General features: G+C 46.6%; 1 protein-coding gene across 1 annotated transcript in view; it reads right to left on the reverse strand.

The window, feature by feature from the left end:
* The window catches only part of CRHR2 (corticotropin releasing hormone receptor 2), a 245,018-nt gene extending 234,848 nt beyond the window's left edge, over nucleotides 1-10,170 (reverse strand). Inside the window, exon 1 of the mRNA XM_090047826.1 lies at nucleotides 10,081-10,170. Coding sequence (XP_089903952.1) covers nucleotides 10,081-10,131 — 51 coding nt within the window. The 5' untranslated portion in view covers nucleotides 10,132-10,170. The remainder of the gene's footprint in view (nucleotides 1-10,080) is intronic.
* Nucleotides 10,171-17,947: the final 7,777 nt, after the last annotated feature.

Consider the following 17,947-nt stretch of genomic DNA (forward strand, 5'->3'; position numbering starts at 1 on the left):
AACGGCCGCTTTTTAACCTTATTCATGCTAAGCTCTTTGGTCGCACCGTATCAACAAGGAGATCAAATGTTCACTTAACTAAAAGTCACAGCTATTTTCTGAAGTGCACAACAGGTGAACATAATCACAAAGGAGTTGTTCAAAGCAAATCAAACGTGAAATGTGTTAGCGTATGTCCAGAGAAGCTTGGGTTCAGCAAGCAGACGTGACTGACTTCCCTCTGAAAACACAATTAGTCCAAGGGCACAACGCAGCAAAGGCAAAGCCAATCCCTATATACCCCTGAATTAAACTGATACCCTGCCTCCATTACAACAGAACGATTGGGGTCCCACTTCATCTGGATGTTTTGGCAAAGTCTAATGCGGTTTCACTGTAAATGCCTTAAAAAAAAAAGCACGTGAGTTATTAACTGGAATGCCTCTGTAACCGATGCTGATCGGTGCAGGTTAAGCCACCCCTTATGGCTGCTCTTAACACAAGGGCAGCATCCTACTGGCCAGCAGAAAGAATCTGCAAAATGGGAGGAGAAAAGGAAGACTGGTGCCCAGAAAGGAAAACAGATGAGACTTCACGCCGAAGACCAAGAAAGAACAGCCCAAATCAGATAACGGGAGAGAAAGCTTTGTCCGTGCCATAGGCAACAGGCCAGGAAGGATTCCAGTTCACCACCAGGAAGCACCTGTTTTCTTTTACTGAACGAGCACAAGCAAGTCCATTGCTACCCTTCACATGGTCATGCTAAAAATCCTCAGTCCAGCTTGTGAGCACCTCCAAACTTTCTCGATATAGCCCGCTCACTTTGTCCAGACAGCTGCATTCTTTGGGAAGGTGGCAGTTCGGTTGTACTGGCCAATGTCCTGCTTAACCATAGGCAGGCAAAGGAAGTGCATTAGTTCCCTGGGCCAGTAAGCCCTCCGAAGATACCTTGAAAAACAGAATTCCACAAATTCTCTCAAGAAAATCTCCCGACTTTCTTTTTCCATCTATGCCCCTGCTCTTCCAGCTCCCTGGCACAGATGTGCACCCAAATCAAACCACACAGCTAGACAAGATGCTGCTGCCCGCTAGCGGCCTGGAAGCAATCTCAGAGACACTGGCCACATCTACACAAGTGATCAACTGTGCACTTGTTACTGTGCAATCATTTAGTACTTGCTTGACTAAATGACTGCTCAGTACTGGCATTACTGTGCAGTCCTGTCCCCGCATGGTTATTTTCAGAAGCTACTGCACCATAGCTCATTACTACGGTGCAGTAGCATCGCTGTCATGGTTCATGCCTGGAAACACTTTGGAGCCATAGCAATGAGCTACGGTGCATGAGCCCATTGCTACGAAGCAGAAGCATCACTGTCATGGTTCATGCCTGGCAACGCTATGGCGCCCTAGCAACAAGCGACGGTGCAGCAGCTCGTTGCTACGGTGCCATAGCATCTCATGTTGATGTGCCCACTATTGCACAATCTTACAACCCACCCTGTATGCTCCCATTCTGGAGGACAGCACAGAATAAGGGAATCCGCCTGAATTAGGTGGATCTTCAGTAGGGCTATAATTCAAGTAAAGCTATGAAGCACATACTTAACTCTAGATATTAAAAAAATCACACAAATCCATGCTGATTTTTGAGCATGGGCTTCAATCCTACTGAAAGCAGTGAGATTTATGCAGATGTGATTAAGGTAAGTGATAAATGTACTGGGGACTGCAATCCAGAAAGTGAACAGTCTACATGCATGCTCTCCCGCAGTCTATATCCACGCTCTCCCCTCTACAAGCGCAGCACTGAATCTAGTCCATGTGAAATCACTGGTATAACGTGGGTTACATACACAGTGGAACAATGTCAGCTTTTGCCCCACCTGCTTTGGCTTAACCCTGAAAGAGCTTTCCAAGTCTGCTACTGAGATGGGCCTGATGCTTTTGGTGAAGGAGCAAGACACATTCTTTTCAATCCTGGGTTTGACCTTCATGGGCAGCCTGTCCAGGGGCATCATTTGACTTCCCTTTCTTTGCCATTATTGGGACTGACATGCAGTTTAGCACAAATTTGGAAGCCAGGTTGTTCTGCAGTATTAGCTGTCATCAGGCCAACTATCCTTCCAACAACCCCCACAACAAACAATGCCATGCAGGAACCCCTTATTCACATCTCCCCCGTTCCAACCACTTAAGTAACAGTGAGAGAAATGACAACACAGCCCTCAGAGGCAGGTGGCTCCACTCCAGCTCTCCAGCACATTTAGCTACTATTGCCAGTATGGGAGATGACAATTGCAGAGGGGACAACAAACATGTTTTAATCTCCATCTGCATTGCTATTTACTTTCCCTGCACACCCAAGCAGAAGGAGTGGGAATAATTCAATCAGGACTACTCTGAACTTTATATACTTTTAATTAGTTTGGTTTTCTAGACTATTTACACGGTGCTGTCCAAGTACCCTGCAGCATTCAAAATGCAAAAGGCCTTTTTTTTTTCTTTAGCAAAAACATAAACAGCTCCATAACAAACACAGTCAGCTATTACAGGTTGACAAGGTTTCCATAGAGTTTGCTCTACAATAGGACAGCGAATCTCAAGGATGAGAAGTAGTGCCTCAATAACTGACACACACACCTGGAACTCACTTCCAAAAGCAGGATGTTCACAAGCCCCAGCACCTTCGGCACAGAGCACACCTCTTTACGTTTGATTCACCAATGAACAGAACATATGAATGTCTAAAACAGGGGCGGGCAATTATGTCAGGTGGAAGGCCACTTACTGAGTTTTGGCAAGCCATTAAGGGCCATGTTATAAGCAGCCAGGGGCCACATTTTGCCCGCCCTGGTGTAAAGTAACATGGACTTTGTGAAAGTCATAGAAAGCAGCAGGGCTGCTGCTTAATAAAGTAGGATCCAAATTCCCTCTCAAATATCTTCAGGCTTGCTAATCAATTTATCCACAGAAGAAGTATCCTATGCTCAACCAACCCTTTTCACAAGACAGCAAACTTTTCTAATAATCACTCACCCCCACCTTCAGAAACTGAAAACTGAATTCTCATAAACTTAGGCCCCATCTGATCACATTATCATACCATTTTTTTCACTCCGTGATTTCAAAGATGAAAACTGTTCCCTGACCCTAGTTCGAATAGCAGATGTCAAAGAACCAGAAATTAGTTACATTTTCATGTGTGGAAGGATAAAAAAACTAAACAAAAAACACATGCTTCCTATGGCTGAATATGGAGCACTTACAAAAGAAAAAAAAAGGTGAAGAGTCCTCACTGATGCAGTACTCTGAAGATATAAAGCACTGACTATGAGGAATGACTAAGGAAGTTGTCATGGGGGTAGCTGGACAGCTCCAATTCCTTAAGTAATATTGAGAATCAAGCTGAATTATCAGGAAACAGGGTTTTCCCCCCTAAAAAGCACCCCTCTACTGTATCGCAGCCCAAAAATGGCAGCATCGCACCAGCATACAAGACATTTGCCAAGAACTTACAAGATATAAGAATAAATTTTAGCTTATTTTCACTAGGCAAATTCAGGGCAGGGATGCAAAAAGCAAGCAAGTTACAGACATAGTAAAAAGTGTCTTTCTTATTATATGTCTCAAATATCTTCAGGTTATATGATCTACAGGTTAAAAAGGTGATTTTTTCCCTAAAGTTGATAGCCATTTCAAATAAACAGATTTTGAGTAGATCAGGGGGCTAATACAAGGATGATAATTCAGGAACATCAGAGAGTTCATTTTAGAGCAACCACCTTTGCTTCGATGCACATGTATATAACTACTCTCTCCTAGCCATAAGAAGAGTAAATACACAATGAGTGTGGTCAAATGTGTGAGCCTGAAGACGTCGGTTGTGCTCTGTGGAGCTTCAGTGACCTTTGGTGCGGCTGCTGATGGGCTTAAAGACAAGGTTGCAGTACTGAGGCCTCAGAGTTGAAGGGGTTCGTCAGTAATCCCCAAAGAAATAGTAATGTGTTGGCCTTGACAAGGACAAAAACTAAAGTGACTTTCTCCTTCACTAAAGCTACCTCTGAATCTCCCCAGAACATTCCTTTGCAGAGCTACTGATGGATTTACATACCCAATTCTTCCAGCTTAAAATAGTTTTCTTTGAATGCACAGTAATTGCTGCACTATGGTTTCCAATTAAAACCCTGCCAAAACTTTATAGCAATGGCAGTTAAGCGGTTGCCAGCATTCTCATTATAAGACACTTATTTTACATTAACTCACACCTGGATTGAAATTTGGCAAAGTCGCAGCCCAAGAATATTTTTAAACTATCGTCATGAAGCTGATAGTGTCCAAATTGCTCTGGCCATTTTTCAGTTACAGGAGAGTGTATAATTTATATCAAAACTTTTTTTTTTGTTTGAATTTTAAATGCAGCCCTCCCCCCCCCCCAGTGCATGAGCTCTATGAAGGTTTTACAGTTTAAAATGTCAGAAGGATTTATTTGTGCCATTTTTGTTGTTCTTTTCATGGCGTTTGCACATAACTATTTCAAGTACTTCATATATAAGAAAATTAGTTAGAAAAAATAAGAATAGGGAAGTGGGTTGCATTCATAGCTGTCAGTGTGAGATCAGACAGGTCATTTGAAGCCAACATTTCTCCAGGAAAGAGGTCTCCTTTCAGACATGCAGAAAACCCACAGTTCTCATAGGACAGCTCTCATAGACCTCTGGACATCTTGGCACTGCATTTAGATGTGTAAGGAGGCCCTAAGCTTCCTTCCACAAACATGAACAGCCCTACTGACCTCAGTGGAACAACTCAAACATTTAACCAGAGCTTTGCTGGAGCTGGGCCAAAGTTTGAAGATGTTGGACCCAATCTCTCTGTGCTGTGGCTTCTCCCTTTGTGAAACAGAGATGATGATTCACATTATTCACGGAGGAATAAAATGCTACAAACCCTGGGTGCATCTACATGTGCAATTAAGGCAATTCAAATAAACTCCAGTGCAGTTCACGCTCGAGTAAACTGCTCCCAGGTGCAGCATCTCAACGTGTGCCTGGGACAGCAGTGATTTGAGCCAGGGTGGAGCAGTCCTGGGCTGGCAGTGGGCACAGGGGGTCAGCCCCGAGGTCCGGGTGGCAGAGGGGGCTGGTTGGGGCACAAGGGTGCTCATACTGTGGAGCCATGTGGTTAGGTGGCAGGCAGGAGTCTGGCCCCTGCCCGGTCACTGCTTACACATGTGTTTCAACACAGCAAATGACTCTGCCATAGGATATTACCATTTCCGACAGTACTATCCTACAATGGAGTTAATTAGTTTAATGAGCCCTAATACCAGTGCACGTGTAAACTGTGACACTTTACTGTAGGCCTAATTAGTCAACTCAATAGTAAAGTGCATGTATAGATGCACCCACTGTAGATTAAGTATCATTATATTAAAAGTATATAAATTATAATGACTTATTCCTTATTTTGAAGCAGCACTGCCCATCCTAATTTAAGGATTAAGCTTGCTCTCTCTGTATATATTAATAGGCCAATTTTACGAAAACACGCACGTAACTTCTCTCCAAATAAATGGACCAACCTGACATGTTAAAAGGCTGCGTGAAGATGAGGGAGATCTGGCAAAACAGCAACATCCAACGGATTTAAAATGATATCATTATGGTCAGTCACTGGTCCCAGCATCTCAGTGGGGCTAACGATATGCTAATTCATCCATTTCATTCTCTGTTCCTACTATCTTTCTCCAATGATTTCTACACAGAAACCAGAGAAGGCTTCAAAAGAGCAGCCTTCCACATCTCATGGTCTTCAAGTTGTTCATCGTTACTATTTTTTCAGTTTTTAAATCTTTATAAGGTATATGGTTCTCTAAGCTTGCAGCATGGTGATGGAAAGCCTGGCTTCCTGGTTTCAGAATGAACACGGTGGGTGCAGAGATGCTGGGAAAGGGAGAATATTGTCTCTTTGGTAGCAAAGCTCTTTAGAGGTGATCATTATTCCACCGTTTGCTTTTTGTTCCATACGTACACTTCCCCCCTCGCCTGAACATTTCAATTAAAAAAGAGGGAGAAAGCAAGAGGAAAGAAACTACCGACATTTTTTCTTAAAATAATGATTACATGGATCCTAGGAGACTGGTAGACCGAGCGAGCATTATTTAATTAATTTGCCACTGTAGGGACCACCATAGAAAATCACAGCAGAGCCCATGAGTTTCAGTCTTAAGTTGCAAAGTTTGGCATATGAATCTCACTTAAAACACACATGCACGCACGCACACATGGAGCGTGACTTGAGGGTGAGGAAGGGAGTAGGCTGGCGAAGTTATTTTAATCCAAGGATGAGACTTGGCAATCCAGTTCCTGAATCTATCCAGCAAGACATTTGGTGGAACCAGATGCTAATTATATTTAATAAATAATCATGATGCTTTAAATATCGCCCAGGGGAAAACTCCTGAGGAAACAGTTAGAAGGGTTCATTAAGTTCATTTTGCAAAGGCTGTTTGCTGACTCCTGTTACTACAAAGCAACCTGCCCACTAAGCACATTCTCCACAACCAGGTATCATGGAAAAAGATGCTGAGTTGAAGCTTTCTGCGGTACTTATTACTACTCCAAACACACTCACTAACTGTATTGAAGAGAAAGCAATTGCTTAGATGATCAGGTCTTATTACGCTCAATTGCCAATCCAGACGGCGTGAAGCTTTTCGATCACTCCTTTCAGGATGGTAACTGGATAAAGTGATTATACTTTATGTCTGTCCCCTGGAGGAGGCTGTGCTCAGAGGTGGAGGTGGCTCAAATCAGACTGCGTGCAAGTGGGTGTTGTTTGTGGCACAAACTTCATTCCCCCGGGAGCTAATCTCACAGTGACATGGGACTGCTTGGTGCTGTCTGGCTGGTTTTGCCTTTGGCCAGAAAAATAATGCCACCAAAAGGGCCATCCGGAGGTCTGCCAATGGGTTACACCAGCCCAGCCTCCTGCTCCAGGGAGGTTCATCCCGGGCTACACCATCCCAGGGATGTAGCTGTGTTTTTGCAGCTGGGAGGGTTACTAAAGATACTACAGGGGACAGCTCCTTGGTTACTAACCTTGGATAATTACTTGATTACAAAAGGGGACCACACTAAAGAAACTTTTATTTTCACATGCCTTTTATTGTGTTGCATGGATTCATTGGGAAAGATGTCAAGCAAACTCCCAGGCATCAAAACTCTCAGGCATCAAATGCCCTTCTTTAGGCCTTTTGCTCTGCTCAGGGGGATTGTGGGCCAATCTCCACCAAGGAAATCTATACAACCCCTCAAGAAGGGAGGCCACTAAGATCATAGCAACAGATTTCTGGGGACAAATCATAAGAAACCAGGGAAGGGAGTGAAGTTGCAGGCTGGGATCCGGAAAGGGACATTGCACAGAGCACACCAGCCAGCACCCACCCGCTCTTGTGGGGGGGAAAGCTGCATCACAGATGGAAACACTGGCTTGTGTTCAACTCGGCAGGGAAATGAAAGCAATCCCTCACCCGGTAGCACATGGTAGAGCAGAGAAGAGTGATCAGAAGTGATTTTGAGCCCATAGCAGTGCAGTCAGCCTCTTTCCTTCATTGTACAAAAGGCAAGGATGTCTTAGGGTGCTATCTTTTATTGATCCAACAATGTCATCGGGATGAAGTAAGATGAGCTTTTAATGCAAGACATTCTTCCTCAGGTCTCTGATTATAGGAAGCCAAGCACAGCAAGTGCAGCACAGCGCAGGGGAGGGACAGAGAGACCTTCTCAGAGATGGCAGGCACACAATTAGCAAAAGAAATGAAGCTGAGCACCGGGAGATGAAGGCCCATCAAAAGAGGGAACATGGGGGTGGAATTCAGTTTCTCTCAACCCCTCCCCTATGCTGGGCTTAACTCCTATAATCAGAGACCTGGGGACAAATGTCTTACATTCAAAAGCTTCTTTCACTTTATCCCAACTACAGTGTTGGTGCAATAAAAGATATCACCCTAAGACATCATTGCCTCTTGCACAATGAAGGGAAGAGGTTGACAGAGGGAAGAACATCTTTGGGCATTCACTGATGAATCAAGCAATGCATGTACACTGGCCACAATTCCCAAGTATAGATGCAACCATAAAAATGGCTGTCCAGCTACGAAAACAGCCAAGCAGCAACCACGAGGACTTGAAACCATGTCCCAGCTCTAGAGCTGGTTTTATCTGAATAGGTAGGAGGGGCCCTTCCCTTCAAAACCTTGTCTCACTGCATCCCAGCGGTAGACTGGGCCCAAGAAAAGTGCTAGCCCTAAGAAAGCCTTGCCTCTCACATCATTTCCAGACCACTGTGGTTAAAGCATCCCTCTCGCACTGCTCTTTCCTTCGTGGCATGGAGGTTCATATCTATTAGCACCTGGGACTTAAGGCACAAGAACAGGACTGCCATTTACTGGGTCAGACTCAGGTCCATCTTGCCCAACAACCTGTGTCACACGTACTGTCCAATGTACCATGCTCTGTGCCCCTCTTGCTGCATTCACTTTGAATCTCTGACCTTCACTCCCAGACCTGTTTTCTTTTTATTTGTCCCCGATTCAATTAGCACGTACCCAGCAGCCACTTCTATTGACATCGAGCAATAACTGTTGCTCTGGGGGCATAAGACCCATGGTCCCGATGCATGGCAAATAGACCAGCGTCACACAGACTGCCCGATGTGCTGTGCTCAGTGCCACCTCCCCTTCGGTGCCATCGTCCTGAATCGCTGACCATCACTCCCGTCCCTGTTTTGCCTTTGTTTTGTCCCAAGAAATTAGTTGCTACTTTCTCAGTGGCCTCCTTTCCTAAGGGAAGCTGATAATTCTTCCTAATGGGCAATGGCCCACGACCTCTTAAAAGTAACAAATAAGCCTCTGTCATACAGAGGCAGAGAGCAGGTGCTGAAAGGGGGAGCGAACTGGGTCTGGCCATGTTTTTTTCCCCCCACTGTTCTTGTCTCCTTTGCAGCCTCCAGCATTTAATGTCTAGGAAGTTCGCATTTGGAGCCTGCATCCTTCACTTGCGTGCTCGATAGCTATGGATGCCTCTTTCCTCCAAGAACGTGTCCAATGCCTTTGCGAATCTGGCTAAACTCTCAGCTTCCTCCACACCTGACAGCAACAAGTTCAGAGTCACAGAGTCACAGACTCGGAGAAAACGAGGGCTGGAAGGGACCTCAGGAGGTCACACCCAGTGCAACCCCCTGCTCAAAGCAGGACCAGCCCCAGCTACATCATCCCAGCCAACGTTTGTCTAGACGGGTCTTAAAAACCTCTAAGGCTGCAGATCATAAAACCGCTCTGTTCCAGGGCTTTTCTGCACGCCTAGTAAGAAAGTTTTTCCTAATATCGAACCTAAATTTCCCTTGCTGCAACTTGAGCCCATCGCTCCTTGTTCTGTCGTCCGCCCCCACCGAGAACAGCCCAGCTCCGTCCTCTTTGCAACCCCCCTGCAGGGAGCTGAAACCTGCTATTCAACCCCCCTCGCTCTTCTCTTCTGCAGGCTAAATAAGCCCATTTCCCCAGCCTCTCCTCACCGGTCCTGTCCCCCAGCCCCCCAACCATTTCCACTGCCCTCCGCCGGACTCTCTCCAATTTGCCCGCATCCTCTCTGCAGTGGGGGGCCCAAAACTGGACACAGGCCTCCAGGTGTGGCCTCCCCCGGGCTGAACAGAGGGCAAGACTCACTGTCCTCCATCGACTACCGGTGCGGCCCAGGATGCCATTAGCCGTCCTCGCAACAACTCCTGGCTCCTGGTCAGCTTAGGGCCCCCCGACACCCCGGGGCCTTCTGTGCAGCGCCCCCTTCCCAGCCGATGCCCCGGTCAGCAAGTTGTCGTAAGCCCGGCTCCTGTCTAAGCCAAACCGGCCTGGCCCCTGGCTTCGCTGCCGTTGCTCACGGCCGTTAGGGCTATGAAGGGACCTACGGACCATCCAGTCTGGAGACTCAGCCCCTGCTTGGCGGCTCTCCCCGCTCTGCCGGCCGCGCCAGGGCGGCGGCAGAGTGGGGCAGGGGCAGGGGCAGGGGCCCGGAGCTCCCCTCAGCCCCGGGCGGCACTTACGGGCGGCAGCAGCAGCAGCAGCAGCAGCGGCAGCGGAGCCCGCGCCCCCATGGAGCCGAGCGCCTGCAGCGCAGCGCCCGCCCGCCAGGCGCCGCCTCCCCCGGCGCGGCAGAGCGCGGCCGCCGGGAGAGGGGCCCGCCTCCACCTGCTGCCCCGGGACCCCCCCCCCCCCCCCAGCTGTGACACACTCACACACACACTCACACGCGCGCGCGCGCGGCTTGGAAACTGTAAGTGCGCGGTGGACTCCGGGGCGGGGGGAGGGAGCGCAACCCGCTGTCCCGGCCAGCCCGGCATCCAGCACCTCCCTGTGCAGCCTCCTCGTGAGAGAGTTTTTCCTGTGATCCAGCCTCAATGTCCCTTGGTGCTACTGGAGACCATTGCTCCTTGTCCCGGTGCTTCGCCACCCTGCTAGTGAGAGAGTTTTTCCTATGATGCAGCCTAAAGTGGTGGTGCAAGCACCTACCCTGGACTCCTTCAAGGGCCAACTGGACATTTGTCTTGCTGGGATCCTGTCACCCCGGGTGACTGCTTGCCCTTTGGGCAGGGGCTGGGCTCGATGATCCTCCGAGGTCCCTTCCAGCTCCAATGTCGATGAAATCTATGAAATTTCCCCTGCAACTTGAGCCCGTTGCTCCTTGTCCTGTCGTCTGCCCCCACCGGGAACGGTCCAGCTCCATGCTCTTTGCAGCCGCCCTGCAGGGAGTCGAAGGCTGCTATTCAGTCTTAAACCTCAGTTTTCTCTTTTCCAGGCTAAATAAGCCCAGTTTCCTCAGCCTCTCCTCCCAAGTGATGTGCTCCAGCCCCCGAACCACTTCCAGTCCCCGAAGTGTAGGGTTGCCAACCCTGCAGAATTGCCCTAGAGTCTCCAGGAATTAGAAATGACTCTCCAGGAGATGGCTGAGTGTCACCCAGGAGATAAATGCTGGGGCATTATTTAAAATAAATATTAAATGTTAAATCCAATGTAGACAGTAGGTCAGTTGGGGGTTTTTAAATGTAATAGTAATATGCATTTGCCTTCCTGATGTAATGCTATTAATGTCATTTCATCGTGTCATGAAACCTCCCAGAACAGATTCAAACAGTGTTGGCAATCTTACCTAAGCACCCCCAGTTAGACTCAAAACACCAGTGTTTAGACTCACAACACCCCTAGTTGGACTCAGACACCCCCCAGTTAGACTCAAGGGGCTCCCGGGTAGACTCAAGGCACCCCTATTTAGACTCACAGCACCCCTGGTTGGACCCAGACACCCCCCCCCAATTAGGGTACCCCCAGCTTAGACTCAAGACACCCTGGTTTAGACCCCAGGCGCTCCAGCCTAGATGGCTGCATCCTATGGGCAGACCTACAATTTTGAATTTTGAAAAGGGGAGTGCAGCTGGTGAGGGGCATTAACACGTAATGCATTTTTCTCCAGGTGAAAAGAAACTAAAAGCTTTACTAACATGCCAGGGGCCTGTGGGCTGTATTATTTAGTTTAAAACTGATGGAGAAACAAATCTAATTTCATTGGAAGGAGTTAAACACAGTCTTCAGGGCTGGGGAATGGGAGCTTCATTAGCAGGGGCAGCTAATGGACCACAGAACAGAGGATAGCTTGACTGGTGGATCATCTCTTTTATTAAAAGAAAGGGAGGGTCATTAACTCCTGTGGGATGAAGAGTTTATAAGGGAGCAGGTGAAGGCTAAAGAACTGCACCAGTGCACCCCCTGGATCTGAAAGCCAGTTGCCTTGTATTTTATTAAAAGAAAAAAAAATTGCATGGAAACAAATATTCAAGTCGAGTCCGTAGTCCACTGATTCACAGCCTCATTAGATACAAGGCACTCCCACCTGAGTGTCTGGGCCCCCGCTGATGGGGGGCTGCTTTCAGCAGAAGGCTGGTGGGAGGCTTCTAGCTCCTGCTGTCGAGAGCAGTGACTCTCAACCCTGTTAGATTCAAGGCACTCCTGGGAAAATGCCAGCTCTTAGCTGTCACTTGTTTTTTGACCACAGGAAAATACTACAGCCACTCTTCTGTTGAAAAGAATTCAGGGGAAAAAAAAACCAGAGCTGATCAAAATGTTTTAAACACCAGCTTCCTATTTGGAAACTCTGGGTTTACCTTGCAAATCATGTGTGTAAGCCTAGCGACAGGCATTGTGTGGCACTCCGCAGCACCTTGAAAAGCTCTCACGATGCTCCACCCAAAAGGTTAAGTGTGCCTGTTTTCCCCCCTAGAGGAGAAGCCTTGGTGGAAGGGGCCCTGCAGCTTTAAGCTCAGCGTGGGCTTTGTTTTATTTTTAAAAAGTATTTACAAAGTATGCAGGCTCGATATTCATAGAATTTTTTTCATGAAACGCCTCCCCCAAGGGAACTGTGTTTTTTTTTTAGATCAGAGCTGTGTCCTCCAGGAGGTCTGCAGCAGAGGGCATCTCACTAGAAGACCGTGTAAGCAGGCAAAGGCCGGTGAAGTCAGAGACTCTCCTTACTATTTGTATGACCCTTCAAGCCAAAGATCAGGTTTTATTGTGCCTACAGGCTTTATACAAACAGAGGACAAATAGATGGTTCCTGTCCAAAAGCACATGTGAATATCAAAGGAGATGGCAGAGGGATACAGATGGGGGAACATAAGGAGATAAGGGGACAATGAGCTAGATCTGAGCCAGCAGTGTGCCCTTGTTACCAAGAAGGCTAATGACTTACTGGTCTGCATTGGTAGGAGCATTGCCAGCAGATCAAAGGAAGTGATTATTCTTCTCTATTCTGCACTGATGAGACCACATCTGGAGTCCTGTGTTCAGTTTTGGCCCCCCCATTACAGAAAGGATGTGGACAAATTGGAGCAAGTCCAGTGGAGGGCAACAAAAATGGTTCGGGGGCTGGGGCACATGACTAATGAGGAGAAGCAGAGGGAGCTGGGTTTGTTTAGTATGCAGAAGAGAGGAGTAAGAGGGGATTTAATAACAGCCTTCAACTCCCTGCAGGATGGTTTCAAAGAGGATGGAGCTGGACTGTTCTCAGTGGGGGCAGAACAAGGAGCAATGGGCTCATGCTGCAGCAAGGGAAGTTGAGGTTAGATATTAGGAAGAACTTCCTCACTAGGAGGGTAGTCAAACACTGGAACAGGTTACCCAGAGAGGTGGTGGGATCTTCATCCTTGGAGGTTTTTAAGACCCGGCCAGACAAAGCCCTGGCTGGGATAATGTAGCTGGGGCTGATCCTGTGGTTTATGTAATGATCCAATCTAGCAAAGATGTGTATATAACCGTAGGCTTCTGAATAAGCTTATTGATTTTGTATGGCCAAGCTGAGTGACCTGAATATGTGAATTGTATGGACAGGGGTCTGGGTTTTTTTCCTTTGTCTGTATAGCACCTAGCACTGGGGGAGTCCCAGTCCATGACTGCAGCTCCCAGCTGTTTCCCAGCTGTTACCAAGTACACATAAATAATCAAATAAAAATAATGGTAAATACATAACAGAGATAAGGCCAAGTAAATTGTTCTTAAGTATTTTTGGATGTTGTTATTATGTATTATTAATTTTTATTATGCTTGTATCTGATTTGTTTATAATAAAAGTAATTATATATATGTGTGTATGTGTGTATAATGTGTTATAATTGTTGTTCTAACCATGATTAGCATGATTGTTATATGAGCTTTTTAACTTAATATGATTCCTTCATGTCCCTGAGTAAACTAGTCATGCTTCCTAAATTCCAGACAGCCTAAATTGTCTTATAGCGAATACTGCATTTTTCTCCCTTGCTTTTACAAGTGCAGTTTCTATCCTGCTTCAGAGCTACTTAACTGCTTTTCTAGGTCTGAAAATAGCAGGCGGAGGGTGTGCATATTTCCCATGTGGGGGGCAGATGGAAAAGCAACCCAGTAAAATTTGAAATGAAGAGCAAATAATGGAGCTGAGTAAGGAAAACTAGCTTGAGGGCTCCTATTAATAATGAATGTAACAACTTCCTGAAATAATGGAGAGTTGTATTCAATAACTAGTTGGTCTTTGGATAGTTTCCTGCAGAAAGTGCTTTGATAACATAAAAGGCACCAGGTTGGATTTGGTTTGGTTTGTCTTCTTACCCCATGGATAAGCTACTTGCAGTTATGCTTTAACAATGACTTTCAGTGACGGGAAGAAAAAAATGATTATCATTATAGAAACAGCCACCGCTTGACTTTTGAGTCCTACTAGTGAAGCTGATTAAGCTGTGGTATAATGCTCTGGGGAAAACACTAGAAGCATTTTCACTTAGGTCCTGGGGTGTGTTAGCAGGAGACCTTAGGTGTTCTGCCCTTGCTTTAGAACTGCACTTCTCCGCCAGGATGCCTTAAAATGCTTTGAAGGGTGCTAATGGTAGGTGTCTGAACACTTGCACCTGATTCACAAGATCAACCCAGAGATTTCAAAGAGGAGCCCATAGTGTTAAAAACCATTCTGACCTGTTGCAGTCTTCCCCAGTTCTCTGCAACGGAAGACTTGCTCCATTATTTTGTTGTAGTCAAGAAGCTGCTGAAAGCTAAGAGTTGGGTTGCTTTGAGTCTCAAAAGGCTGAGATCTGCTGTCGTAGAAGACAAGAGTTACAAGTACCACTGGAGATTTATGCTGAAAGCTGTTCCAGACATTGGGGTCCTCATCGTCCAGGCTGGAGAATCAAAGGCTGCTGGATGTCACGTTAGCCACACGCTCCCTTTTGTGCTGTTAGCTATGGGAAACCTGTCTTCCTCAGCCAGGGTAGCCTGCTGGACTGTTTGGCTTGAGCAGACGCTTGATCATCGCTTAAGTATTGAAGAGGTTACCTATGCTGAGCTCCTCGCCATTGTTTCCTTGTCTTCCCATGGAATAAATGCACTGTTCCTCAGAAGTAGGCAATGCTCTCTGAGATCTGCCTGGATCCTTGTGTCCACACAACAGCTCTGTGCCCCAGGCCTCTGGGTCCTCTCTGCCACTATGCTGTCAGAGCCCACCAACCAGAAAGCTCCTTCTTGTCACCCTTCTTGGGGACCTTCCTCTCTAATGTTGCCTGGATCTGCAGGCAGGGTTAAGCTCTCAGTCACATAAGCAGTGATGTAAACCTTGATTCAGGAAATGATCTGTAATGCTTATTCATTTCTATCCGGCAAAACTCAAATTTAGGCATATGCTTAAGTTTCATTGATTTCAGTAGGACTTCAACGTGTTGAGCTATAATAAACTCGTAGGAATAATTCAACACCAGAACAGGCTACCTAGGGAGGAGATGGACTCTATATCGCTGGAGGTTTCTAAAGGCAAATCAGCCAAATATTTGTCAAAAATGGCTTCAGGAGAATTATCCTGCCTAGGTTGGAGGTTGGACCAGCTGATCTCTCATGGTTCCTTTTGACCCCATTTTCTGTGACTCAATAAGCTTTAATCGTCCAACAGGGACATGTTCATGAATGAGTTGCAGGAGGGAAGAAGGAGCACTGCTACTGGTGTTAAGGGTCTCTCAAAGACACTGGCTGGGGGAATTTATTCTAGACTAGAGCCTAAACAAATACTAGAAATTAGCCTGACTTCATTCTGCCAAAGCAGACATTTGATCTGGGGTTAGAAATTTAAGGTGCTTTAATAACTTGTTGGTGGAATGGGTGTTTCAATGCATCTTCAACAGCTTTTGTTCGGAAAAAGAAATATGATCTCCAGCTAAAACCTGTTCTTCTTAGGCTTACTTACTGTCAGTTTTCTCTTGACTTGAGGAGGCTTGCATTTGGGCTTTTAAAGCAGAAAACAGGAACATCTGATATAGTTTTCCTCTTCCTCTCAGACAGAGGAAGTTTAGACATCTTGCTATGGATCCAGACCAAACACATAAGTTTGAGACTCACTCTGCATTTATGCTGGAGGTGGTCCCCGGTCAACCCAGCTGTGAGTGGGTATGTGGTCATTTGGATGGAAACCATTCCTGTCTGCACCATTGCCTATAGGAACAAAGCTGCTTCACCTCTGCTAACTTGGCCTAGGTAGATCTTGGACCCTTTCTTCCTGCTTTCTAATAAACTTACTGTGCAATTTGGAGGCTTCAGTAGCCCAAGTTTCACTACAGCAACCCTGAAGACCCTGCTACCAATGACTAAATGCAGGCTTCTTTATGTCTGCATCCTGCCTTAAATTGCAGTTTATTCTTCTTCACTTGTTCTTTCTTCATCCTGGCATTTTTCCAGATTGTAGTTCTGAATGTTGCTTCCTACGTTCAATGTACCATTTCCACATCAATAGACACTGTGTTCAGGGAAAACTCAATTTCCAAGGGGCCAGCTGTGGGACCAGTAGCCTTTAGAACAAGCCTGATGGCCAAAATGCCAGTAACTTTCCTCAAAAGAAATGCATAGTAAAAAGTAAAGAAGGTAGGAAAACCATTCCCATACAGCACTCCCAAAAGCATGTTCTGCATAGCAATTTACCAGCTGACCTACACCATTCTATCCGGCCCACTGGGCCCCTAAAAAATTAGAAAATTAATATTTATTTGCTCCTAGCTACCTGTCAAAGATGACAGGAACCAGGGGCAGTAGGACCCAGAGGAAGCTAGTGGCAGGACTTAGCAGCAAGGTCTGCCCAGCCCTGGCCCCCAGCCAGACACCCCTGCTTAGCAGAGGTTTCTGGCCTGGGACCATGGAGCTGTTCCTGCTTCCCTGTGCCGGGAAGGGAAATGCAGCCCTCAACAGTTTGCCAAAACTCAGTAAGTGGCCCTTTGCTTGAAATAATTGCCTGCCCCTGGATTAGGTGTATGTACATGCCATCACCCTGCTAAGGTTGGCACTGCCAGTATGAATTATGGTCCTGCCCAAGGCAGTGTAGACAACCTGAGTGTCCACCTCAATGCCTCTCGCAGGCTGTCCTGAGACAGTGAGTACTCAGGTCTACCCGGAACCAGTTGAGGCTGTTCTTGAGCTCTCTTTGCTGCCTTGGGCACTCATGAGCAGTGGTGAATGGGCAGGACCTATTTTGTCTGAGGCAGATTTGGGATTAAGAGGGAGGCCATAATTCTAGTTGGCCTAATTGTCGGGTTTGAATAGTCACAAAGCAGGAGTGAGAGAGAGTTGGGTTTTATTCTCGGTGACAGTCTGGGCTTGGCAGGGATGTGGTATAGACATGCCCTTATTGCTTTGGCTACAGTTAAGTCCAACAAGTCATACCTTGTTTTAAGAGGCAATCATCTAGTGCGCTGAGAAATCACTTCTACAAACCTCCTGCCAATGTGACACTCATTCTGTTTATCAGGTTGAGCTGCATCTCTCAGACCACATGACACATATCACACATTATTGTTTGAAAAGAAAACATTTAGAAAAGTTTATTAAGGAGGCCATCCTTGAGGGACTGGCCCAGGCTAACATTCTAAGGGACAGCCAGCACGGGTTTCTTGCAGGTACGTCTTGTTTGACCAATCTCATTTCCTTCTATGACCAGGTGACCTATCACCTGGACAAGGGAGAAGAGATTGATGTCATATATCTTGACTTCAAAAAAGCTTTTGATCTGGTATCCCATGATCACCTCTTGGCCAAACTGGCCAGTTGTGGCTTTGGCTCCACCACGATCCGCTGGCTGGGAAATTGGCTTCGTGGTCAGACCCAGAGGGTTGTGATTGATGGCAGTCACTCATCATGGTGCCCTGTAACCAGTGGGGTCCCTCAAGGCTCTGTCCTGGGACCCATACTGTTCAACATCTTCATTAACGATGTGGACATTGGAGTCAGGAGTGGACTGGCCAAGTTCGCCGATGACACCAAACTTTGGGGCAAAGCATCCACGCCAGAAGATAGGCGGGTGATCCAGGCTGACCTGGACAAGCTCAGCAAATGGGCAGACGAGAACCTCATGGTGTTTAACACCGA

Source organism: Crocodylus siamensis, chromosome 5 (genome assembly GCF_052110815.1).
Source record: "Crocodylus siamensis isolate JL-2025a chromosome 5, ASM5211081v1, whole genome shotgun sequence".
In the NCBI taxonomy this organism is placed as follows: domain Eukaryota; kingdom Metazoa; phylum Chordata; order Crocodylia; family Crocodylidae; genus Crocodylus; species Crocodylus siamensis.